The 27,080-nt window shown below is 35.7% G+C and overlaps 1 protein-coding gene across 1 annotated transcript in view; it reads left to right on the top strand.

Annotated features, from left to right (window-relative positions):
- PTPRD (protein tyrosine phosphatase receptor type D) overlaps positions 1-27,080 on the top strand; it is a 183,965-nt gene that overhangs the window by 40,008 nt on the left and 116,877 nt on the right. Inside the window, exons 11-14 of the mRNA XM_040460870.1 lie at positions 2,327-2,536; positions 7,151-7,311; positions 13,563-13,577; positions 17,589-17,701. Coding sequence (XP_040316804.1) covers positions 2,327-2,536; positions 7,151-7,311; positions 13,563-13,577; positions 17,589-17,701 — 499 coding nt within the window. The remainder of the gene's footprint in view (positions 1-2,326; positions 2,537-7,150; positions 7,312-13,562; positions 13,578-17,588; positions 17,702-27,080) is intronic.

Below are 27,080 nucleotides of genomic sequence, written 5' to 3'. Positions count from 1 at the left end.
AAATATTTTATTCTAAAGTGCTTTCCCTAAGTCTTCTAAAGAAACCTTAACAAAAGGTACTCATGGGGATGACAGTGATACGGATGAATTATGACAGTTTCATATATCTGAAATATGAATAAAATCAAGGTAGGGTTTGATCAGTGAAGTGGAAGAGGGGACACAGTCACATAAACAACTGATGGTAAATGTCTCTGATTAACCAACTTCAAAAAGCTGTTCTGCTCATTTCCGGTACATTTGTCCTTCTTAAAGTAATGGTCCATCATTTATTGCATAGCAATAATAACCTTCATAATGACTCTTCCAGTATAATATTAAATATTTGGCATTAGAATTTTTAAAAAATAACATGTTAAAAGAATCCAGGTAAAGGAAATCTAAGTACATATTCATCTGCATTAATGAGAGCAGATTCACAAAAGTTGCATACGTTGAAGAATAGACTGAGTTAAAACAATTTAGGTTATCAATTTAGCTTAAATGTTGCATTTGTGTTTTCTTGATACTGTGCAACCATTAAGTTGACAAAAATATAGTTGAAAAAAATCTTTTACATGTAATTTCATTTTATTTCACCAGTTGATCAAATTATATATTGCCACTTTCTATTATGCCTTAATTACCTCATTTATAAAATGGGAATATAATAGTAACCTACTTTATAAGGTTTATTATAAGGAGCAAATTAACTGATAAATATTTAGGCTTCTGAGAACAGTCCTTGGCACTAAGTGCTTAATAAATATTAGCTATCATTGTCATTAGCATTATTATAAGTAAACCTAAACTTGACACAGGATTGAAAGATAGTACTAAGTTTTTGGCCTTGTTTTATTACTACTTCATTGTTGCATAATTGATCAACCTACCTGAATTTATCATCAGATAATCCACATTTGCCCACAGGTGACACCCAGTCCGTTGTGGTTTTTATAAAAGAGCTTACATTTCACATAATTTTAACTGTATCAATAAACTCAAATTTAAAGAAAATTAATTAGAGCATAATAACTTAAATTCAAAAATAACATTGGCACCGATTATCTATATAACCAAGAGTGTTCACATGTTTAAGTTACATGTTGACCAGCTGAGCACATTTACAAATCTTACGTAGGGAACAATCAGGTTTCTAATATAAGGATTTGATGTTTGCCATGTGTGGAGTCTGCAAATATTATTATCACAGAAGCCTGGCCTTGAAAGTGCCAGGGTCTCCTTTTGCTAAGCAGATATCACTACTTTGTTTTTTTTTCTTTACCATTTCCATTTATGAAAACAAGAGTAGCAAATAATTTTGCCATGATGTTTACATTAGTATCTTAATTTTATTTATTAAGCTGAAGACAAGTTTCATTCCAAAAAGGCATCGCAGACTGCTGTAAACATTTTTCCCCATTAAGCCCTGTGAAATACCAATATTCAATGGAAGAAGACAAAGCTAACTTCAACATCACTTGTCAAAAATGTCATAAAATATCATTAACATGAGTTGCTAATAAAAGGGTGAATGCAAAATAAGAATATCAAAACATGATTTCTCCTTTTGTTTTTTTTTTTTTCTTTTAGAGATACATGAAAGATTTTTGTGTGCATGTGTGTGTTTGTTTTCTTCAGGGTAACACTAAACAATGCTTATCTACCCTGCCTATATCACCTAGGGGGATAATTCAACCTCCCCAGGGAGCTATCAGCCCCAGAAAAGTTAATGTCATGATAAATGTGAGGAATTGTAACCCAAATACATATTCAAGAAGCCGTCAAGCCAAAAATTGTTAAATGAGTGACAGTGTCTATTTAATATGTTAGTTAAAACTTGGTCATTGGATTCTATTTCTACTGATTTGAGGGAATTTGTATCATATAAATGATCTCATTACTCAAAACAACCTAAAATGGTACTAACTTCTCCAAAAATTGATCATATTTGATGGCTTTATCTGAGGTTACTATTTGTTTAATAAATAACAACAAATAAAGCCGGTATTCACAGGCTTTTGTGAATCAAGCTTTTTTTTTTTTTTTTTTTCACTGAGACACTGTTGCCCTTTGAGAAGATTCCATTAGGGTGGACAGTGATATGAGGTCTCATTTTCCTGTGTGTACAGCTCGTGTTTTGCAATAACAATCTAACACCTTACTTTAACAGCAAGACAAACATTTGAAAGATAGAGCTGAGAGTTAGTGATGCTGACATGGTACATGAAATGTGGACAAATTGTATTTGAGTTGTTCTCAGTCCTGAATTAATTTCTCCCATTAAACAGTCTTAGGTTATTGTTGTTTACATTTCTTTTTCCGTTTCCCACTTTTTTTCCTTAAGCTGCTTAAAGAGATATCTAGGAAACGCAGAAGCATCCGTTATGGGAGAGAAGTTGAATTAAAGCCATATATTGCTGCTCACTTTGATGTCCTTCCCACTGAGTTCACCCTGGGGGATGACAAACATTATGGTGGATTTACAAACAAGCAACTCCAAAGTGGTCAAGAATATGTCTTCTTTGTGTTAGCTGTGATGGAACATGCAGAGTCTGTAAGTTAATTGTGCTGGCATCTCCTTCAGTACTCTTGTATATTTTCACCAGAATATGTCTATTTGGGGGATATGTAGATATATCTATCCTAATTCTCATGAGCTATTATTAACTTAAATGGAGCAACAGACTGCCTACTCTTTAAACATTGCTGAGTAATCTGCTTGGGATTTTGTTATAAACAAGGCTGTGTCTCTAATGACATGGAATGTAGCTGGACTTTGGGTATATGAAGTAATGAATTGATAGGACATGGTTCTTGAAACCGTGAGGGTGACACATGTAGCTAGGAGCGTGATAGTCTTAAGTGCTCAAAGTCTCCTTCCTCATCTCAGTTCATTTGATTGCAAGAGGAATGATCAAGTTCCACAGTTAAACATACTATATATTTCCAGGTATTGGAAATATTATGTCAATATTGATTGAGGGTGATTATATTTTATTCTCCTATAACTGCCAGTGAGCCCATAATCTCTCCCTGGATTCACAGGGAAGGTCTGTCTAGGAAAAGACAAGGCAGCTTCTTTAATTAGAGCAATTTGCCAATGACTTTATCAGGGAAAAGCCAAGAATGTTAGAAAATAATTCAATAAAACAGACAATTCCTAAGGTACTCTAAATAATGAGTTGTCTTCTTTTATGTAATTCATCTTACTCTTATGTTGTTTTATGCTTCAGTTGCTGTGAATGTTAAAAAAAAAAAAAGAGGAGAGAGAAGAAGAGAGAGGAAGAGAAATTGTAGATGTGAAGGGAGGGTGGATTTTGAAGTGGCAGGTTCACATTAACATTTAATATACATATTCTAACGGTGTCTTTCTAACAAGGGCCTAAAACTGACAGGCGTGGTAGCTCAGTGGAGCCAGTCACTTCCCATATATAAGAAGCGTGAGATATATCAAAGATTTCTGCACATCAGGTGTTAGCACATGCAATGGGGCTTCTCTTCAAATGGCTGAAGGAATTCCCCCTTGGAAAATCAAAACACAAAGGCAGCCTTTCTGCCTGGTTTACCTTTGTGCACAGAATGTCATTTGAAAACAAAGTGATGGGCTCCCTGGAATTTTAATGCACGGATATGCTTTCTCTTTTTAGTTGAAGGTTTTAAGGCGGAACATCAAGGGAATAGAATGTTGGAAATCATCTTTTTCTTTCTTGTTCTTAATGACTTTGAGATATTTGAAGTAATTTTCTTTAAATAGCTCTAAGATGTTTCAGAAAAGCCCATTCAGACCATTGAGGTAGATCAGAGAATTCGCTAAAGAAGAGAAACCTCAGCAGACCCTGCAGGCTGATGACACCACTGTCAGAGACTCCGGTTTTAATTCTCCGAGGTGTTTCTAGTGTTTAAATGCATTACCAGGAATGAAGAGTCTACCCCTTCCCTTAGTATGTCATTTCACTGTTTCATTAGGACTTTTTCCAAATACATTATATGAATTGCCCCTTTTCTCCATCATCTTTCTCAACATTGCTCTTTATGTGCTGTGTATGTTTTCAGGCCTTCATCTACTAAGTAGATAAGACTTGTATCCAACTAGTGTAATGTTCGCACTGATTTAGTCACTTTGTAAGCCTCAAATTTTTATGACTAATTGTCGTTAAGCACCTAACCACTCCCCGGGTGGGCTGATAATTTTTACAGAGAAAATAACCACCCCCTACAGCATGAGCTTTCCCCAGTCTCCTTTTGCCTCATTAAGAATATCAAAGGACTGGTTTAGAATGACCAAAGGCTATTACCCCCACACATTGAACAAATGCTGCTTTTCATCAGGTTGGTATCATTTTATGGTTTTCTTCTCCTTCCTTTTCTTTTTCACATGTCTCTGTATCCTGATTTGGGTTGGAAATCTGTACGCTTTGGGAAAACCTCTGTTTAGATTTGTATCTTGGCTGACCAAGATGATTATCTCAAAGCCTCTTGGTAAAGAATTTGAAATCACAGAGTTTTGTTTACTTTTGTCTGCCAAACAGTTTGAGTGTGACCTACAAAATTGAAAGGGGAAAGTACAAACCAAAACAAGCAATTATACTTATATAAAGAATCATGTTTCTTCGATATTTAGTATCTTTGCCAAGTCCTTACACTGTACATATCTTTTTTTTAAGCTGCTTCTGAGAAGGTTGGAAATGTACTGAATTTTTATCTTATGACCCATTAGAAAATCTGAATATATAGTGAATCCCTTTCCTAAGAATGGTGAGGAAAATGGGAAAGAAGAACAATATACAAGCATTTAGTGGGGCATATACCCTCCAGATTGACTACGACTCTTGTAGTTCAATTCAGAATATATGCCTTGAATTGATTTTTAATGTGGATTAAAAAATTAAATATACTTCCTAATCATGGAAAAATGAGACTATTCTCTCATGCCTTGATAATGTCAGCCATTTGAAAAGATGAACATTTTATTTTATTTAACAAAGATTTGCTGGGAACTCACTAAGTGCAAAGTTTTGTGCTAGCTGCTTTAAGTATCCAAACACAAATGGTATACAAATCCCTACCTTCCAGGAGTTTATAGTTTCATTAAAGAAAATAAGGCATATGCACAAAACAGAAAATGGAGTTTGATGAATACCATTAAAAAAGGAATAAAGGACAAATAAAATAAAGGACCACCTAATTTTTTTAAATTGTTTTTACCTATAGTTTGTGAAATGGTTGATTATTTCCAGTTAAAGATAGTTAGCATCACTAGAAACCATAGGTAAGTGGAGCCTTGGAAAATAGTTGGATTTCAGGAGACAGATGTTGTGGAACTTTTGAGAGGGTTAAGAGAGAGAATAGAGCCATTGGGGAATAGTGGCAAGAAGCTCACTGTGATGGAAAATGTTGTATGTGGTACAGAAGTTGAAAACAAAATCATGGAGGCCCTCAAGATACATGCTAGGATGTCTAGGTTTTATTCAGGAATCACCAGAAAGCCTCCTGAAGGTTTAACAGCTGTGGTTTAGGATAATAACTCTAGCAGCAGTAGAGAATATTAGAGGAAGGAAGAAACTCTTGCTCTGGTTTAGATAGGCATGAATGAGGTCCCCAAAAATAACAGTACCCATGAGACTGGAAAGAGGGTAGATCGACCTAGAGGGTCATTGGCAAAATAAGATCAGTAGTTTTCATTCCTAAGTAGAGGGGAGAAAAATTAACAAGTTAGAAGGAGGGTATATCTAGGAATCAGGGGAATAACACATGTGATTCATATCTTGCAGGTAAATGTAGGAATCTCTCAAAATAATTGAAAATGAAGGTCTGGGACTTCCAGAGTTTCTGAGTTTAGGAACATTAATCAAGTAGTAATCTTCATAGAAGTTGGTAGTTAAAGCTAATAATGGCCTTGCCAGATAAGGGAGAGAAAGACTAGCAGAAAATAAAACTTAAGCATACTGACACAGGATGAATTCAGAGGTTGTCAGCTCAGCAGGACATGATCAGTTGGCAAGATTAGGATGGGACCAGTTGAGTACAGAATTAGGAGAACCAGTGTAGGGAGTTTTAAAGAAGGCTCAGTCAACTGTGCCAAATCTAGAAAAGATGTCTAGAAGGGACTGAATAATGACAATTAGATTTAGCAAATGAGATAACGGGACCAGTGGTGGTACTGGAGTGAGAAGAGATGAGGGGCTAGTGGCAGGAAAGGGGGTCAGTCGATGGCTATGGATTGGTCTCTGTCGGAAAAGGAAAAACTAGGACCCCTACATGTGGGCAGAGTCAAGAGAATACTAAGAGAGCCTTGAAATGGGACAGAACGAAATAGGATGTTATAAAAACAAAATCAATTCCTTCAGCAAGTATTATTTTTTCCCAGCTTCACTGAGGGAAAATTGAAATATATAATTTTATGTGTTTAAAGTGTAAAACATGATGTTTTGATACACATATACATTGTGGGATGATTGCCAAGAACAAGATAATCAGCGTATCTATCATCTCACATAACTCTGTGTGTGTGTGTGTGTGTGTGTGTGTGTGTGTGTGTGGTGAGGAATACTTAAGATCTACTCTCAGCAACTTCCAAGTACATAATACTGTATTATTAACTATGGTCACCATACAGTACATTAGGTCCTCAGAACTTCTTATAACTGAGGTTTTGTACCTTTGACCTACAGGTCTCCATTTCTCCTTCCTGAAATACTGACATTTTCCCTGTAAATGTTTACTTTTTAAATTTGGTCTCCTTGACTGGGTGATGATGCTTTGGTGCTGGAGCTATAATATTTCTGTTGATTTTCACACAGCACATAACACCTTGGCACAATGTAAATACTCACTGAACATTTTATGATGATTGGTAAGATCATTTAATATGCCATCTATAGATCCCAATGAAGATGTGTCTGCAGACTAATTTATACCATCAAAAATGATTTTATTATAAAATACTTCACTCTGCAAGGAAATTTAGGTTGCAAGACCTCTTTACTTTTTCCTCTTTCCTCATCTCCCACCTTTCTCTCATCCCTTTCCCTCCCTCCTTCTTTTACTGATGTTATTTCACACACTTAACATCAAATCCTAAGTTCTAAATTCTTGCTTCTTCTAATGCTAAAGATATACACTAGAAAGCCATTAGTTTATAAGTAACATAGACTCTGTTTTTCCTCAGAAGATGTATGCAACCAGTCCCTACTCTGACCCCGTTGTGTCAATGGATTTGGATCCACAGCCAATCACAGATGAAGAAGAAGGCTTGATCTGGGTTGTAGGTCCAGTCCTTGCAGTGGTCTTTATCATCTGCATTGTCATAGCTATCCTTCTTTATAAAAGGTAGGTTTGCCCAATATTTATATTACAATCTTGGTAATTCTTCTATGGACATTATGTGGCTGGTTGCTGTTAATCAAATACTTCAGTGTAGCACCCGTAATCACTGCAAAATGCTTTCATTAGATTAGAACAAAATGTAAAGATTGCACTTTTTAAAATCTCATTCAGTGTGTGATATAGATTTTGTTGCCCATATTCATGGATCCTAGCCTCAGTCTTCTCAGCTACTTTATGCGTTAGGAGCACTTTGTATGGCTTTTGAAACATGAGTACATTCATAGGCAGATAATTCCAAGCTTGTATTTAATTGCTTTAGATGATTAATTGCTCTTTTTTTTTTTTTTTTTTTTTTTTTTTTTTTTTTTGCTCTTTGGGATTCAAATGAATTTTATTTTTTCTAATTTACTTTTTATTTTTTATTTTAATATATGTATTGTCAAGTTGGCTAACATACAGTGTATACAGTGTGCTTTTGTTTTGGGGGGTAGATTCCTGTGGATTAATTGTTCAATTTCAACATGGTTTTACAAATAATATTACAAATTTGCACATTTATGTCCATTTCATAAGTCTAATGGGCACCTGAGCTAAAATTTTTTCCTGTAGCTATTTCTCAAAACCCTGAAAGTTGCTAAAAGTTAAAGATAAAACAAAGAAAAATAAGGAAGAGAATGAATTTTTTTTTCTGTTTTCTATAACCTTTGTTCCAATAGTTAATTCTCAATTGTATCCAATAAGGAATGTGAGGTACCATTTTCCTTTAAAAAATTAAAAGTAAAACCTCAGTCCTTCTACTCCCAAGTACTGATCTGATTTAGTGTCTTTTCACTACAATTAGGATGCAAAGAATCCACATCTACTCCATAGTTTCTGATCTTCCACTCTTTTTCAATTCTATTTCTGCCTCTATTATGTTAACCAAGATTTTTTTTCCCCTAGTCATTGCCTAGTCAGTTGCAAAGAGGACATTAGTAATTATTTCCCTAAATCCTTCCAGACTTAAAAAAATATGTAATACCTGGTGCCTGGGTGGCTCCAACTTGGGTTAAGCATCCAACTTGGCTCAGGTCATGATCTCGCGGTTTGTGAGTTCCAGCTCAACATTGGGCTCTGCACTGACAGCCGGGAGCCAGGAGCCAGGAGCCAGGAGACAGAGCCTGGAGCCTGCTTCAGATTCTGTGTCTCCTCCTCTCTCTGCCCCTCCCCCTCTTGTGCTCTATCAAAAATAAATAAATGTTAAAAAATTAATAAATATATAATACCAAAATATATAAAATTGTAAGTATTAACATATATAATGCAAACTCATAAACATGTAGACTGACTAAATTCTAAATTATCTTCCTTTGTGTCACTTTTTATTTTTTTCCAATCCAAATTTTATTTTTATGAAACTTTAATCTATGTTCCCATTTTTCTTTGTGGTGTATCACCTTTAAGAACTCTCCTGTGAAGATGACCACTTCCCTGTACTATAAAGTAGTCCCTCTGTCTCTCTCCCTCTCTTTCTCCCCTCTCATAACCTTGACTTGCAAAATCAAATGAGAATGTCTTCATTTTGATTCTTGCTGACATACTTAATCTGATAATCTTACTTCCATTATATCTTTATCCTATTTATCTGGCTTCCTTCACTGGGTTTACATTAATTATTTCTACCTTTATTCTTCTGTTAAGTATGTTCTTATGTTCCTGGAATAATCTTTTTTTTTTTTATAACCTCTTCTCAACTCAAAAAAATATCCTTCAAGACACTTGTCCTTTGCAACTTTCTCTTATGAGACTGTATTCTACTTCAGTGTGAAGAGAGCATTGAAAAGAAAAAAACTAAACTAAAGAAAACTAAAGAAATTCATAACCATAACCTATTAAATTGCCTATTCTATTTTAGAGTTAGAAAGAAAGAAAGAAATACCCATCATTATTTTGTTTCCTGATCACTGCCATCACTCCGTTATCCATGCTATAAAATAGCTTAAAAGACAGGTAACTGAAGGCCAATCTCTCCTCATAGATAATGGTTTCAGTCTCTCCATTCCAATCCATATTGTATCAGTGTGTATTTAATTGCCTCTCTTGTGTAAGAAGTAAGCACAGAGAGCACAAGGTACCCACATGCCCTGAACAATAACATCCTGAGTGAGTCCAAACAGGAACTGGTATCCTTTGCTGCTCATGTGCTACACTTATTACTAGAAGATAATACAATAATAAAAGATTAAAAGTAGAATTATCATTGCTTTCTGTGATATTTATTTAAGTGGCTAAATCTTACTGTAAGAGTCAGATCAGAAAGTGCTTGTTTATGGTTGCATTTCTAGATCATGGCACATGACATTTTGTGATTATTCAAAATGGACAAAATGCTTGCCTTATTTTTTTTAAGTTGTGTTTTATTCTGCTATATCTGGCTATCATTATCATGTCACTTAACAGAAATGTGCAGGGCATTTGTGAGTTATGTAAATATGAAGAAATAGGATTATAACCTTGATAATTTTTTAAAGATCTGTAATTAACTGTTTGCGCATGTGCATGTGCTTAAAGAAAAATTCAACTCAGTTATATATTTTTTTTATAATCCTTCAAAAAAAGGCATCACATTTAAAGATTTTATGACTCTGTTAAAATAGAGTTGCATTTTAGTGTGTGCATATGTAAGCATCGTCTAATGCAATTGTTGGGAAATGCACACATCCTCGAATGCCAAGTATATTTAGCTAACCATCTGAAGGCCCATGAAGCGTTTCTGAAATAGAAATGCTTGCTTCAGCAGTAAAGAACATTCCTGACTTGAAATTCAAGTAGACCCAACAATGTCCTTCTTGATTATCATGAGGCAGTTCAAGAGGAAATCTTCTGCAGGCAATGAATAGTGTCTTTTATAGCTTGGATTCTGAACAAAGCTAATTATATAATAAATACTTCATCCCTCTTTTTGGCTGCCTTTCATTTTACACATAGGTTGTTGGTAATGACTCACAATTGAATATACAATTATTATTATCATTATTATTATTAAATATTATCAACTCAGATTATCTTGATAATCCCACCTAATCACATACACTTGCTTACAAAACTACTTGCCTTAAGAGTAGGTCTATAGCTATGGATGGTTTGTTCATATAAAGAAGAATATTTTATAGATCTGTGTGAGAAGACTGAGACTTATTCCTATTAATTATATTAATGTGGAACCATTACACTATTTTATCTCACATTGTATTTATTTTACTTTATTTTTAATCTAGTAATTTGTAAACCTATAATACATTGATAATCAATGACAAAACAACATCAACTGAGGCTTTGTAAGGACCCTACAATACCCACTGAACCATCAGAAAATTAAAATATATTTGGTAGGTCTTTAGTGTTATGGATTATTTTGCCCTATTTTTTTTTATTTTGTTGTCTATATGTGATATATGCAATATTTCAAAATGTAAATTACAGAGATAAAATGGTATCAAGGTTTAAAAAAACACTAATAAGAAAATCAGGAATCAGGAAACTTAAGTTCCAGCTCTGTGAGTAGGTAGCTAATTGTGATAGAAAGTCATGCTAACACTCTGGGCCTCAGTTTCCTCATTTATAAAGTAAGTGGGTAGACTAGATAATTGGACCTTTTAATAATGCTCTATAATCTGAGAACCTAAAACACCACCTAATAATTCTATTGCTATATTATTTCTGCCTCCAGTATGTGTATGTTTTTTTTTTTTTTAATATGACTCCAGGTTGCCCTTCATTCATCCACCCCACAAAAAAAGAAAAGAAAAGAAAAAGCAAATGAACACTCTTAGATCTCCCTCTACCCTGTACACTTGTTACATGTGTAAGGCTTTTTAGTTATTAGTGTTAGAACAGTCCGGGAATTACTTATATAGAAGATACTTAAAATAAAATGTTAACCTGACTCTATGGAAAAGCATTTCAAGATGAATGAGGAGTATTTACTATGTACCATGGAAAAAAAGAAAATATGGATTAGGAGTTTGTAAAGATCTCAGGCACTATCTAGACAAAACTAATATCCTTAAATAGAAATAGTGTAACCTAAATAGATACTATAGACCAAGGAAATCTTTTCCATTCCCACCTGAAGATGTTCATGTATGAAGGCCATGGAATAGATGAGACTAAAACACAGGCCTTAGCTTTTCAAGCTTTTCCTGTAGATCCAAGATTGCTCTCTGTGGTCTGTGCTTTGTTAGTCTTCTCTTTTTGTATCAACTTTACATATTTCCAAGATGTAATCAAAGAAAGAAATACAGATCAGGATATTTTGAGATGCTATGGAGATATATGCTGCCATGCCCAACCACACTGGACAATTGATTGTCCAATTGTTTCTGCCTTCTGGCCTTTGAGTAGATCCTTCCATATACCTGAAACACCTTTCCTCTGTCTCCCCAGCCTCTCCTCTTGGCCTGACTGACTCTAAAACATCCTTTAGTAGTAAACTAAGATGCCCACCTAAACAAAAAGCTTTTCTGGGTGCCTCCTTCTTGCTCTATTCTCTCTACCAGTTCAGGCTGCCCTAGGGTTTTATTGTCTATACTGTTAAAGCACTTTCCACTTATCTAATGTTACAGAACCTACCACATTACTAGATTTTCCAATTTTCTTGTCTTCCTTGCCACCTCTAAACTAGAGGTCAAGGATGCTGTCATTTCCTCACACTTAGCCCTTATGCCTAGTAAAGTGCAGGGCACAGAGGAATATTGAGTAATCCAATTTATACAAATCAATGGCATTAAACAAATTCCAAACTCAATCCCCTCCCCTTATTTACTCCATCATGCAATATCACCTTCATCTTGACTGGCAAGAGCTTTAATAAAATCCTCAGCCTATAATTTAAATTTATAAGCTTCCAAAGCCTTCAAACTTAGATACTTGCACCAAATATGTACCTGGGTGTGTGGTGAGTCTGACATTTCTGTGGAAGAGAGAGTGAATCACACACTAGCTATGCATTTGTTCATCAGACTATTTAACATTTTAATATACAAAACTGATAATTCACTAAGTAGTTCTCTTCCATCCAAAGAAACAGATTATCCTATGATGATTCACTAAAGATCTCCTTGATTAAAAACAAGGAAGTTAGAAACATATATACATAGGATTTTTAAGACCCACAACACTAGGTAAATCATTTTAAAATTAAGAATTAAAAAAAAACAGTATTTTTGATATCATTTTCATTATTCACCTTGTATGTGTGTGTTTGTAAAATTTAAATGTGGGTTTTGTATTTTTGAAAGGAGATAGACTGGATTATCTCTAAGCTAGATACTTTAGCAACTTGGGTATATATTTCATTGACATTCAGGTAGACTCAGTTCTCTATTTTGCATTTGAGAACTCATTAAAAACTCTGAAATTTGCCTCACTGTTGAGATCGCTCAGATTAATTCTTTTCAGGTAATAGTTATGCTCTCTGCATAAAGAACATAGTTATCTAAACAATCTACATATTATCACATGAGCATGATTTAGATGTGTTCACAGACAGGAGCACCTCTTTGGGAAAATATCTGTCATGTCAATGGCTGGTAATAAAATACTTTCAAGATTAGCCCAGTGATATATATGGGTCATGCTCTGTAGATTTATAATGATGAGTATTACTTTTCCCAAAACTGAAAATGTATTTGATCTTTTATTGGAGAAAAGATTTATAATAACCTTACTCGTCAAAAGGAGTTTGAAGAAATCATTTTTGCCACTTTATTACCTCATAGTGTATTCTACCATTGTGCACATTTTTGTGCAGTTCAGTGGATTTCCAGATACCTTATATCGTTAAATAACACACCTCTTAAGACTTTGTTTTAGATGAACACATTTCTTACATGGAATTATGTTGTATTTCCATTAAGTACATTAGTAGTTTCCTCATGGCATGTTTTATAAAAGTCAGATTATATCTCTATCATCACTTTCTGGGATATAATTAATTGTGGCAATATTTTGTACCTTGGTGGATATAAGCGAATGTGACATTAACATGTGCACAAAATGCTTTATTTAGTTACGTACCCTCATATCCTCCATTCAACTCATAATTAGAGTCCTTTAAATGTTTTGATACACTGTCATTTCCTAATGTGTGTCAGTTAATGTGCCCTGCTTATGAGCAGTTTTTCTTAAATCTTCGTTGTCATAGTTACTCTTGTTACCATTGGCCAACTAACATTGAGCCTTTCTTTTTCTTTTTTTGCTGCATTAAAATGGAGCAGTAAACCTGACAGGTGAGGAATAGAGAACAAACCCCATTTAATGCTCAGTAAGACACTGGTAGCCATTGGAAGTATTGAGGGGGTGAGGGTGGAGGTTGGAAATAAAAGGTGTCACCTGGCAGGTGGAAGATGGACAAAGCCTAGATATATAAAATATTAAAATATTGGTACTGAAATGATTCTGAGGGAAATAAATTAGTTTGTCTATATAAATATAAATAACAAATTATCTTTATGTAAAGCCAAATTTAGAAGGTAATGAAACCAGTCTGCATTTTGTATGAGCATTTGTATGTGTTAATGTGTCTACAGAAAAGAAATGTGAGGTGTTCCATTAAGACATTTGTTTTGTTTTGTTTGTTTTTACTTAAGATTGGCTTTTAAGTTTGATCTGAGGTCACCTCCCAATACAAGAGCACTAATATCCTGTAAATATTGACGGCCATGCATTTGTGAAAATTCTGACATCATTCCAAATTATTTCCATGCTTTCCAGACTCAAATAATAACAGCAGCAGCAGCAATAGTAGTAGTAGTAGGAATAATAATAATAATAGCACTAGCTATCTGTGTGATTATTGAAGGACTGGTCCAATCAAACCTACTTTTCTAACATATCTATATGTATATCTATCTTCATATCTATATTGACAGGTAGAAACTTCTGATAAAACTTAAACTAAGAAAAGGATCTCAGTGCTCATCTCAGTTGTCTAGTCCTCCCAGTTCTATATTCCAGTAGTTCCCAATGAGTGTTACCTGGACCAGCAGCAGAAGCATTAGCTTCACCTGGAAACTTGAGAGAAATACAAATTCTTAGACTACCTACCCCAGACCTAGTGAATCGGAAACTCTAGGTGTGAGTGCAACAGTCTATAGTTTAGTAATCCCTTCCAGGGGATTCAGATGCATGCTAAAGTTTGAGAACCATGGCTGTATTATTTTCCCAATATCACTTAACACTGGTCAGTAAGCTACATTACACTTCTACTCACAGGTAACTTAATACTTCTGTAGGGTATCTTTTTTTTTAAATTATTTTTAATATCACTGGTTTTCATTAATCCACCCAAAAACACATGCAAAATACGTTTTGTTTTTCAGCCAAAGTAGGGATTTCAGATAGATGCATCTTTCTTCCAAAAGCCTTTGCCCATATATCCGAATATCTTTGTTCTAAGTAAGTAGATTCATATCTCATCCTTAGACCAAAGTGAGATTAAGTGAAGATAAAAAACCCCTTAGACCACAATGTAGCATCTTTGTTATATGTGGTTCCCATCCCAAACCACCACAGATTTTCATGATGCTGTTTCCACCATATCTGAAATGTCATGTGATCTTGCATTTCCTTTTCACCCATATACCTCCTGCATGTAGTACATATTTCTCTCTGCAGAAAATAAGCTTATAACAGGACTTTATAATCTTAACAGAAAAAATAAAATAGCAAGGCAAAATTCAAATATGCTTGTAGTCACTATTCTTCACTTTTTTCTAGTTGAAAATTAAAATGTGAATAATGAGACTTCTGAAAACCTATCAGGAAAAATATGACCACAGACGTTCCTGTTGGGCCTGATTTAGACCCTCATATACTAGTTAATCCTTTATGGCAGTAAATTCTATTTTTAAAGCTGTTTATCATTATTACCAATGATGACCAAACTCTTCATCTTGCAAACATTTCTTAGAAATCCTTTCTGTTAGAAAACAACCATTTTAACACATTTGTGTTTAAAAATAATGTGATGAAAGTGTGGGCAGCCAGTACCCACGTTGTGATCACCAGAACTAAACTAAGCAAAAAAGAAATTTAAATAGCTGATTTTCTGAGACGGCTATAGGATTTTTGAGTCTGAGATCATGGAAGTAATTTATTTGAACAGATAAAGTCAGGGAAAAGTTAGTTATTAAATGACCCCCCCCCAACTTTGTCACAACTATACATGGCAGTTTTAGTCCCAAGCTTTGGGTTTTCTGAGATTCATCTGGGCAACAAGATGTGACATTCACCTTTCCTGGCACCAGAGAAACAGACTAAATTTCTTTAGAGAGTATTTTCTTCTGTCCCTTTGTCTCAGTGTCACTCAGCTTGGCCTCACTGAAAAGATAAGGAGCATGTTCCACAGTACGTACAAGAGTGACCTAGTTTCCTTGCCCAGGTATTTCTACATCTGGCCCCATAATCCCGCAAGAAAGACAGTGGGGCCACTTTGATAAAGGATAAAAATTCAGGTTTTAATCATTATGTCTGGCACATCAGTAAAGAGATGCATCTGTGCCAGCTCATTTGGAACAAAAAAAGTTTAAGGAGGGCCACTGGGTCCCTTGAATTGAGAAGGCCAAGTGTATGATTGTTACACATGGGACTGACTGACTAGCAGTCCATGGCATTTCATGAGCCCATTTAGCTTCTATACCTTTGGTGGTAAAATGAATCTCTATGAGTCATATAGCCACAGCCTAATCATAGTGGCATTTTCCATTCTGAAACTGGTCACCATGTCCTTCTTTCACATGGTCTTTTGAGCCACTCTTTCTCTTTCTTCTCACATCTTTCTTGTCAGCCCTCAGCTCTGCTTTTACTTTGCTTCTCATTTTCCACTCCATACAACTGGAACTGCCAGTACTTTTGGCACACCTGACATTCAGTGCTCACCTCTGATTCGTGGCATAGCTTGGCAATGCATTCTGTCCTTAGGCTATACCTGACACCTTCAGGTAGAAACAGGAAATCCTGAGACAGGTTAATCCAAGGTTCTGAGAGAGCAAGGTGTCTAACAGGACTCACCCAAGAAAATTCATTCCATTAACACAGTTTTGCCGAAGGCATTGCACTTGAGCAAATCAAGTGTGCTTTCCTTTTGCATCAATCTTCCCTTCATCCCCTGGTTAGTTTTATTTTATACAGATGAGCAGAGATGGAAAGAAAGGCTATTTAACAGGAGCCCTCTGGCTTACCATGGAACGACCTGGGTGGCACTCAATGGGATCCCATTGCCACAGCAACACTAATGAGCTGTGAGACAGTCATATCAGAAAGACAAGGGAGTGTTCCTGAGCACCGCTGTGCCCCTTTCCCCAAAAAAGAATGTCTTTGTTTTAAACAGGGGTGGACACAAGGATTACGACTGTAGCCTGGAGATTGCTGGAGTCAGTATTTGAATAAATACAGAATAAAGCACTGCTTGAAAAGGTCTCCATTTCTTGAGTTTTTAATCTAATTTAACCTTAAAGAAAATACTTAGGCAGCACTCTGCGTTTGGAAGGTTTGAAAAAAATGAATAAGAAATCTTATGAAGAAAAACCTGATGTTCCTTGCATAGACATTTGTTACTATTACATTATCACACCCTAAACAAAGTTATTTAATAAAACTAGTAGATAGTAATTAAAACAAAGATGAAATGCATTGTGTGAAGGATTACTTATAACAAGGCATTATTAATGGTTCACATATGCCATGAATGATCATTGGAAGAGTGAGACTACCCAGTAGGTGAAATTACTTTTTCTCTGATCTTTCTGTGATTGACTTTCATTAATGAAATATTAATCACAGCTTAACATCATAAGCAGCCAACACTATTTTTCTTTCTTTTAATTTGAAAGAGAAAGGGGATGTTGGTCTTATGTAGTGCTAATTCTCCTTCTAGGTGCTAGCTTGGAATCTTAGAACACACTTACTGCATCTGTCTGTCATATGGGAAAATTCAGTGCAGACCCACTTTGTAGCCATCAGGATTCAAGCATATCTCTCCAACACCCCCTTAATGCCTAATGGCAGAGGCAGTGAAGAATTCAATTCTAGAGCTGAAGGGGGACTTTGAGATCATTCACTTAAGCAAATATTTTAGACTTGAGGAAATGGTCTAGGCCAAGAGAGGTAAAGCAACCTGAACAGGGTCACAAAACTGACCTGACAGATGGTTGTAAAACAGAAAGTTGGGAGCTTTTTAAATGTTTCAATTGCTTTTTTTATTGTATTCTTACATTTTTAAAAATTTTTTCTCCCTACAGGAAGAGGGCAGAGTCTGACTCTAGAAAGAGCAGCATACCCAACAGTAAGGAGGTCCCTTCACACCATCCAACAGACCCAGTAGAACTGAGGCGCCTTAATTTTCAAACACCAGGTAAGAAGCAAGGCTCATCTTGTCCATAAGATATTATTTACTGAAAGCATTTTGGCCGACTGATAACTGCTTTCAGAGATGAACGTCACTTTATTTAGAACAGTTTTGTTTATCCTGCTTTTTAATTATAATATTATTGAGATTCACCAAACAGAAGTCTGGAAAGGAAATAAAGTTTGTTTTGCAAATCTGAGGTGGAATAGACAAGAGAAAACAAGTAATTCATCTTCAAATTTTGGAAACATTATAGTCTTATAAGAATATCTACCATTGTGGGGGATTAAGAGTTTATTATTTTTAATGATACCTATCTGTCAAGAATTCAGTTTCTCATCTTATAAAAGTGAATGGATGGATCGATGGATGGATGTCGCATCATTCATTCTATTGGGAAATAACAAATTTATTCTGTATTTTCCTATTGATTTGTGTCTATATGAAGAAAGTGAAGAAAGGAGGATGGTGAGAGGGAAAGAAACAAAGTGAGATAAAAATTAGTTTCTTTTAAAATATTACCTATACTAAATGTCACTGGCCAAGTTGAGTTTCTTACTGGGGAGATACATAAAGTAACTGAGGATAAGAGTACTTGTTTCTAAATATTAAATGCTTAAGAGGAAACCTATCTTTACTACTGAGGGGCATTTTGTACAGTACTGTTAATTCAAGACTAGCTCTATTTTGCTTTCTTTAAAATAAATTTTATTTATCTCAAATGAATGGAAAATAATAAATGATAAAGAGATCTAAAACTGAGTGGCACAGTCATAATGCCCAAGGACAATTAAGAAAATAAAGAGTTGATCTAAGAAGTGTGATTAAAATTTGGTTGTGTTATCATTCCCCAAGTTGTTGGCAAATGTTGTGTCACATGGACATGTTAACTCACAGTAGTATATACCTCAAATTTATCAAACTACACACTGCAGTGACTTACTCTGAATTGAAAATGTAGTCTATTATATTTGACATGTTTTCTTTTTTACCTGTGAATGTATCATGGTAACTAGTAACAAGTTGAAAGAAGTGTCTGGCATTTTCAAAGTGGCTATACAAACCATCATCATAAATGTGGGTTGTGTGTAAAATGCTATTTCAAATGAGGTTAGACTTTTTAAAAATCAGTTTTTACAAAGCAAAGATCTACCTCCATCAGCATAAAAGGCAGTAGAAAATGTTCATATAGCCAAAAATCTCCTGTGTGTATTTTCTAAAGGCTGATAAATGTATACTATGCACATGTAATGATGATTGAATAAACTCATAGAGTCCTTTGGGTCATTGTAATCCCTTAGATGCTCCCTGTTGAGTCTCTGTCTAGGTGTCCCATTAAGGCATCTTGATATTGATTTTCTTGTAGTAAACCTTCTCGGGGGGCGCCTGGGTGGCGCAGTCGGTTAAGCGTCCGACTTCAGCCAGGTCACGATCTCGCGGTCCGGGAGTTCGAGCCCCGCGTCAGGCTCTGGGCTGATGGCTCAGAGCCTGGAGCCTGTTTCCGATTCTGTGTCTCCCTCTCTCTCTGCCCCTCCCCCGTTCATGCTCTGTCTCTCTCTGTCCCAAAAATAAAATAAACGTTGAAAAAAAAATTTTTTTTAAAAAAACCTTCTCGGTTCACTTTTTGAAATAGTAGTGTACTGACTTCTTTAGGCTGTTGGCAACTTCTTGATAATGGGCCCAGGAATTCATGTACTTTTCAATTTGACTAAACCAGGGTATAGAGGACCTAAAAGCCACAGAGATGATGCACTACATGATTCCTTTGCAAGAGCAGCATGTTGTGGAAATGGAGAAAATGATTGTTACTTAATACCTTGCTGCTCAGCCCTGCCCCCATCTCCTCTGGCTTTTATGGAAAGTATGATTTGTATTGGAATCAACCTTGGTCTTCAGGCAGAGATAGAAGCATAGTATAGGATGAGTGAAAAGGCAAAGATAGCTCCAAAAGAAAAAAGAAAAAAGAAAAACAATAGGAGTGCTATCCTTCATCTACTCTGGCACTAACAGAATATTCCAGGCATAAATAGGAAGTAGGAAGGACGCCTGGGTGGCTCAGTCAGTCAAGCATACGACTTCAGCTCAGGTCATGGTCTTACAGTTCGTGGGTTCAAGTCCCACGCCGGGCTCTGTGCTGACAGCTCAGAGCCTGGAGCCTGCTTCAGATACTGTGCCTCCCTCTCTCTTTTCCCCTCCCCTGCTTGCACTTTGTCTCTCTCTCAAAAATAAGCATTAAAAGTTAAAAAAAAAATAGGAAGTATGAATGAGAACTGTGTAGACAGGATTATTAGCAGAGTACAGGCAACTACAAACGAGGAAATAGAAATGCCTTCAACCGAGAGACCTCCATCTGGAAGTACTTCTCACTTTTACAGGTAATTTTGCAAATATGGTCAAATCCAAAAAAAAGTCTGTAAAGAATATAATCTCCCCAGTATATATGTGAATATTAGATCCCTTTATGGAAAGAATCTATTAAATTTCATATAAGTCCTTGGAAAGGAGAATGAATGTTACATTTGAAGGGACATTGGTTAGCTCACCAATAGCTTTACAAAATCACAGTGGGGACCTGAGTTTATAAGAGGTATCATTTAACTGAGGTTAGACTTATTACATCAAATGGGTAATGGAATAAAGTGGGCAAGATGAATAAAGAGGGAGAGGAGATTTAGTAGAGGAAGAGAATAAAGCAGGAGAAGTTGACCTAAGGTCCTAGCACTTCTGCTCAGGAAGAAGCTCTGTGTTGTGCCTTTTAGCTCAGGTAAGCAATCTGCATGAGCTTGGCTTGTTGAATCGGTGTATTTCCCTCCCACGCTCTCTGATATGGCCTGCTGTCCTGAAAATTTCACCAGTTAAGGAAAAAAAAAAAAAAAAAAACCTAGACCCAGCTGTCAATGTGGAATTCATAGAAATGTGACCATTTGTTTCAATCAGTAGAGATTCTAAGCAATGGCTACAAATTGTCTAATTACTTGCCAAGGGGATTAGAGCAGAAGGCAGGGTTGTTAACCAAACCTTTCTGTGCTTTTTTCCTTGCCTCTTGTTCACAAATAACCAAAGGCTCTCCTGGATGATGCAATAAAATGACCCTATAGTAGGGGTTACACAGCAAATGATATGACGCTCCTTAAGTTTTGGATTTTAAACCATTTCACTGTCTGAAATGTGCTTTTATATACATCATACCTTTGGAAATATAATCATTTATCCACAAACATAAAATTTAACAATACTTATTAATGGTATTCCTAAGTAGAGGATTAGCTGTCCAGATTTTAACTTCGAACAAATGACTTTCAATGAAATAAAAAACCTGTGATTTATATAATGAGGCCCTAGCACTGAACTTGTTCATGAAAGCAAATTTACTTCCACTTCTGATGGATCTGTTGAGGAAGATAAAATACCAAACAAACATTTCCATTTGAAATTCAGTAGGTATTTCAGAAGGTAAAGGAAGCACATCAGTTCACTAATTCTATGAATTCTCCTTTCTTTTCAAAAAATTCTTGGGGATGAGAAAACTATTTACTTTTAAGTATTTATTCTTGTTGAAGAGTCTGGATATAAGGAGGCAGACATTTTCCCTCAATTCTACCCAATACTCCAAAGGTATTGAAAATACATTCTAAATTTCATATAAATACAGAATTCTGAACATGTAAGTACTTCAAAGAAATATACCTTGAACCTCAGTACCACAAACATCCCTATCTCTGGGTCAGGAAAAGAAATGTCAGAATTCTGTCCACTGTGTCTTCACTAAGGCACAAAGTAAAGGCAGAGAAAACTGTTGTATTCAGTATAAACATCTTTGCAAGGTTGTGGGATGTGGGGAAAAAACATGGTTTTAGTTCACTTTCCAAATTTCAGATGACAATATAGTTGCTGTATTAGTGAAACACTATATATCCAAGCATTTGAACAGGGTGAGGAAGACTCACATCTTCCTGACTGAGAGCAGGTACCTCTGCTCATAGGTATTTTCCATGAATGTGTTTATTAGCCAGAATACTGTGTGTTAAAGTTCAGGTGGCAGTATACAATAAGTTGTATTTAAAACCTGAACTACCCAATCTATTAAAATAATGTATAAGTCATCAGTTATTGGTGTACTGGCTCAGGCAGAACAAGTATGAAACATGTATTTCAAATACAATGTTTGTATCACCCGTAGCCTACAAAATTAGAGTACCAGTGGGCAAGAAGGTATCACTTAGCTAAGGTTAGACTTATCACCTGAAATGGAAAATTGGATAAAATGAGTAAAGGAGAGAGGAGATGTTGTAGAAGAATATGCTAAAGTTACTAACTGCTAACCAAGTTTTACAAGTCTTTAAGGTCTGTAGAGGAAGGGGAAAATACTCAAAGATGATTTTAAAAGAATGCTGTATTAAACCTCATAAATCTTTGTGGATGGCAGAAGCTGGGTATGCATCAAGATGGATTCACAGATGAGTTACATGTTAAACAAAATTGAACTGAACTGTGCCCAGTCAGCCTAGGTTGGGAGGAAAAGTTCCCTTTTTTTCTCCAAAATTTCCCAAGTCGTCTTATTACCCTTACTTCTCAATAATTCTTTTTCTTAATTACAAAAGCAGCACATGTTTATTGGGGAAATTAAAATAGAAAATAAGCTTGCTAACAATTTTGTAGATAGGTTGTAGCTACACAGGTGTACATTATAGCAAATATTTTTTATGTTTCAAAATTTTCATAAATTGGAAAAGGTGAAAAAAGTGCTTTTAGAAAAGAAAACCTACTCTATGTCCCCATGCTTCTAAGTTTTCTTTTCTTTTCTTTTTTTTTTTTTTTTTTGGACATATTTAAAATATAAGTAAAAGATTTCCTATAACTACTCCAAATTTGCCCTTTAGAAATAGCCACCATAAGTATCCTTCTAGACTTTTTTACACGTATATACAGTTCTTTAATTGATAAAAATTGTATAGCAGGTATATAGACAGATAGAAAGGTGCAAATACATAAAATTGTCTGGTTTAAAATTTAACTGTAGGGGCGCCGGGGTGGCTAAGTCGGTTAAGCGTCCGACTTCAGCCAGATCACGATCTCGCGGTCCGTGAGTTCGAGCCCCGCGTCAGGCTCTGGGCTGATGGCTCAGAGCCTGGAGTCTGCTTCCGATTCTGTGTCTCCCTCTCTTTCTGCCCCTCCCTCGTTCATGCTCTGTCTCTCTCTGTCTCAAAAATAAATAAACGTTAAAAAATTAAAAATAAAATAAAAATTTAACTGTATAAACATAAACCTTTTCCCAAGTTAGTGTGTTAGATTTTATTTCCTTAGCAGCCAATGGTATTGATGTTATTCTGTTCTACAGATGACACAAAATGTAGTGGCTCATTTCTTATTAATGGGAGCTATTTTCCATGTTTTACTCTTGCAAATGATACTGCAGTGAGCAGTACTGAGCCCGCATCTTTTCACCTCTTTGTTGCTACCTCCAAATGTTAGACACCTGGAAATGGCGACTACAGGGTCCTAGGGTAGGCACATTTACTATTTTCATAGAGACTGCCAATTACAGAGTTTTCTGAAATATTGTAAAAAAGCCTTTACTTGCAGTGTAGCAGCCCCTCTGAGCCACAGCCTGCAGCATTGAACAGAATGATGAAAATAAATATAATATCATCCCAAGATGGTGATGAATAAGAAAACCAAAGAAGCTACTGATATGTGTTCATATATCTACTTTTTCCCCAACAAAGCAAATTTAGAATTTCAGCATCTCAGAGAAATAAGCCTTCTTTCTAGTACCAAAAAAAAAAAAAAAAAAAAAAAAAAAAAAAAAGTTGTATGAGAACACATAGCTAATGGCCTCATATTGTATACCAGCCACCGCCTTTCCCTGTGCCTGTAAAATTCTTCCTCCCTGTGCCCTTTCATTGATTTGTCAGTTTCCATCAGAAATTTTCTTCATTTTTTCCTGCGAATTTCATTCTTCCAGTATCTGTACTCCTTCTCACATGCCTCTCTCTGCAAACCCCCCACAAAAAAATAAATAAATAAACTTCAAACAACAACAAAAACTTCTAGAGTGTGTACTTACACCTTTTAAGAAAAGAAATTTAAAAGTTGATGATCAGATGTACAACATAAGAGCCTCATTTTCATTCTGAGGATGACCTTAATATGTTTTTCCCTAAAGCATACATGGATGGTAGGTGATTGATGGGCTGTGAAAAACAAAACCAAACTGGTAAAAAGTTACCGTATCAGAAATAGCAGTATCAGCAGCAGAAATGTCTGCACAGCAGCTGAATGGGCTTTAAAAGCTTCTGAGGCATCTCTTCTGATCCATTAGTGCTATTAATTGGATCAATGCTAACAAGATCCATTTTTATACATATATTTATCTTCATATTTTGTACCATAAGAAACTTACATATATGACCTTGCTTAAGAACACCATGTGTGTTCTTTGTATGTTATACCTCAAAAACTATGGTTCATTGAATAGAAATAGTACATTTTTGATATAAAGAAATACAGTTTGTTCAAATTCTCCATTTTGAGAAACCCATGTAAAAATGAATTTTATTTATGCTCTCCACTGCTTACCTGAAAAAGCACTCTTGGAACACCTTTCCCTTAATGATGATCCTAGTCATGGATTAAGTCAAATTCTCATTATTGTCCTGCCACGTAGCAATTATATCTTATAAATCAGTGTTCTCTTTTGCCTTTAATTCATTATTCATTTGTGAGACAAATTGTAAACATAGAGTATTTGTATATCATTCAGAGTACTCTAAAAAGTACATAAATTATGTTAAAATCTGACCATTATTTTACAAACTAATTTTCTCCCTGTGACTGTTAACTTAGTGAACTACATTTTTGACACAGATGCATCACTGATTTGATGAACAAATTATTTTCTCCCTGTTCCATGACCACAAATTGTTCTCCACACTTCATCACAGTTTTTTGGAAAGGAAAACCATGAAGAGAGTAGTATTGAATCATCACACATATATCCTAACATAAAAAAAAAAAATCATCTAAAGATGTTCACCATTATTAGTGACCTCAAAATCATTACTTAGCAAAATAATTATACAGTGGCTATTGGTATTAAATGCAAGATTTTAAAAAATTTAAAAATAAGGCAAGTATTTGGTAACATCTCTCTCTAGATAAAGTTATTTGAAGATATTATTGATTAGATTACTTAGCAAAATAAAACAACTTTTAGAAGGCAAAAGCATTGTAAATTGAGCTTTTGAAGAAATCTGCCAAATACTACTACAGTGTTTTAACACTTTTTAAAATGTATTTATTTATTTTGAGAGAGAGACAGAAAGAGCAAAAGCAAGGGAGGAACAGAGAGGGAGAGATAGAATCCCAGAGTCACACGGTTAGCACAGAGCTCCATGTGGGATTCAAACTCATGACCATGAGATCATGACCTAAGCTGGAGTCAAGAGTCAGACGTTTAACCGACTGAGCCACCCAGGGGCCCCTACAGTTTTAACATTTTGAATGTATACCATTCATATACTTTTAGTTCTGGTTCTCATGGAAACCCACAACATTTTGACAAGAGGTGACTGGAAAATACAGGTGTGTGTAGGAGTGCCTTTTACCTCTTCCCCACCATGGGGCATATCTTTAAATGAAGCTATTATTGACACATTTTCTATAAACTGAGGATGCTTGAGATCTCTGTGTCAGGACATAAATAGCCCAAACATTCTCACAGACCCATATTTATGTACATGGCACCACTCCTTCAGGATGTTAAGTGGTATAAGAGACAGTATGGCATAATGAAAAATGTCCTAAATGAGAAGTGACAAAGTCTAGGATCAAATCCTCCACGTAGCCTTAGTTTTACTAATAGTGATGACCTTGATGAAGTCATTTTCCTAACTGATAAAATTAATATGGACGGGGCGCCTGGGTGGCGCAGTCGGTTAAGCGTCCGACTTCAGCCAGGTCACAATCTCGCGGTCCGTGAGTTCGAGCCCCGCGTCGGGCTCTGGGCTGATGGCTCGGAGCTTGGAGCCTGTTTCCGATTCTGTGTCTCCCTCTCTCTCTGCCCCTCCCCCATTCATGCTCTGTCTCTCTCTGTCCCCAAAATAAATAAAAAAACGTTGGGAAAAAAAAATTTAAAAAAATAAATAAATAAATAAAATTAATATGGAAAGGAAGAAGAAATAAATGAACTCCCAAGGGGTGACCCATGCAGGAAGTATATGTTGTCACACCCCACCATACACACCTGATGTCTAGCCCATGGTCTTGTGGATACAAGCATGATGTTACTCTCAACCTACTTGGATTTTAATTTACACGAGAAAGGAACATTTTGCTGTTTTAAAACAGAGGTCACAATTTAGTTAGCCAAATGTTGCCTGCAGAGGTCCTGTCTTTGACTCCCACTGGGTTTCAGCAAAATTTTGAGGCAACAATGAAAACATATCATAATCTGTGTTTGCAGTTGCTACTAAAAACCTGAAAAGTCTTACCTCATGGCTCTGCAATTCTCCCTGGAAGATATCGACTAGAGCTGAATAGTTTGACCCTTGTACAAGTTTTCCACAGTCTACACCAGCCCTAAACATAACCCTGACATTGAGACTGAATGTCAGTTGCCATTCATCTCATGCATATTTTTATTTTGCATATAATAGAAAAATATTCTTTTCTAGAGCCTCCTTTGAAAGTAAGGAAATGAAAGACAGTCATAAAAGGCTGCTTGCTGCAAGGAAATTAGTATGAGTGCATTTGTTTGTGAAGGTGTTTGCTATGCCCTACCTTGTCATCTTCAGTCATTTACCTTACCAATCTGTCCCCTTCAGCCCCTGAAGACTTTGCACCCTGCTTGAGAAGATTGTAACTGCCATTCCAGAATTAATACAGTAGTTAGATGCCAAAACCACTTAAGATTTTATTTACTAGATGGACTAATGCATGAAGTCATTTATCTTTTCTGGACTTCAGAGTCTTCTTGTGTAAAATGAAAATGCTGGGCTTAAGTGATCTCTAAAGTACCTCTCATCTTAAAATGCCATGGTTTTAAAGTTCCAGTTCTTGTAAGGAAGCCCTCATGACATTACTATCACAAATATGTATCCTATAAAAATTAGCCATCATGGCTTTTCCTCCAACCTAAGGCAAATTTCAGTGACTACATCCATTTTTCATGCTGACAGAGTATATTGTGGATATCATGGCTCCAAAATGAGAACACTGTTCAGTTTCAACGTGTGCCTTTAAAGTGCACTTATGTTGTGCATTTGTAGCTTTGAACTGATAAGGTCATGACCCTGGCAAGTCCTTATCAGCTGTGAGCTGCAATTCAAGTTCTTTGCTACTAATAATAGCTAAAGTATTAAAGCGTGCTCAATAGAGAATCAGA

The sequence above is a fragment of the Herpailurus yagouaroundi genome, unplaced genomic scaffold (genome assembly GCF_014898765.1).
Source record: "Herpailurus yagouaroundi ecotype Mexico unplaced genomic scaffold, PumYag 252, whole genome shotgun sequence".
Lineage (NCBI taxonomy): Eukaryota > Metazoa > Chordata > Mammalia > Carnivora > Felidae > Herpailurus > Herpailurus yagouaroundi.
The sequence above is the reverse complement of the archived record's forward strand: the minus strand, read 5'-3'. Positions and strand labels throughout refer to the sequence as shown.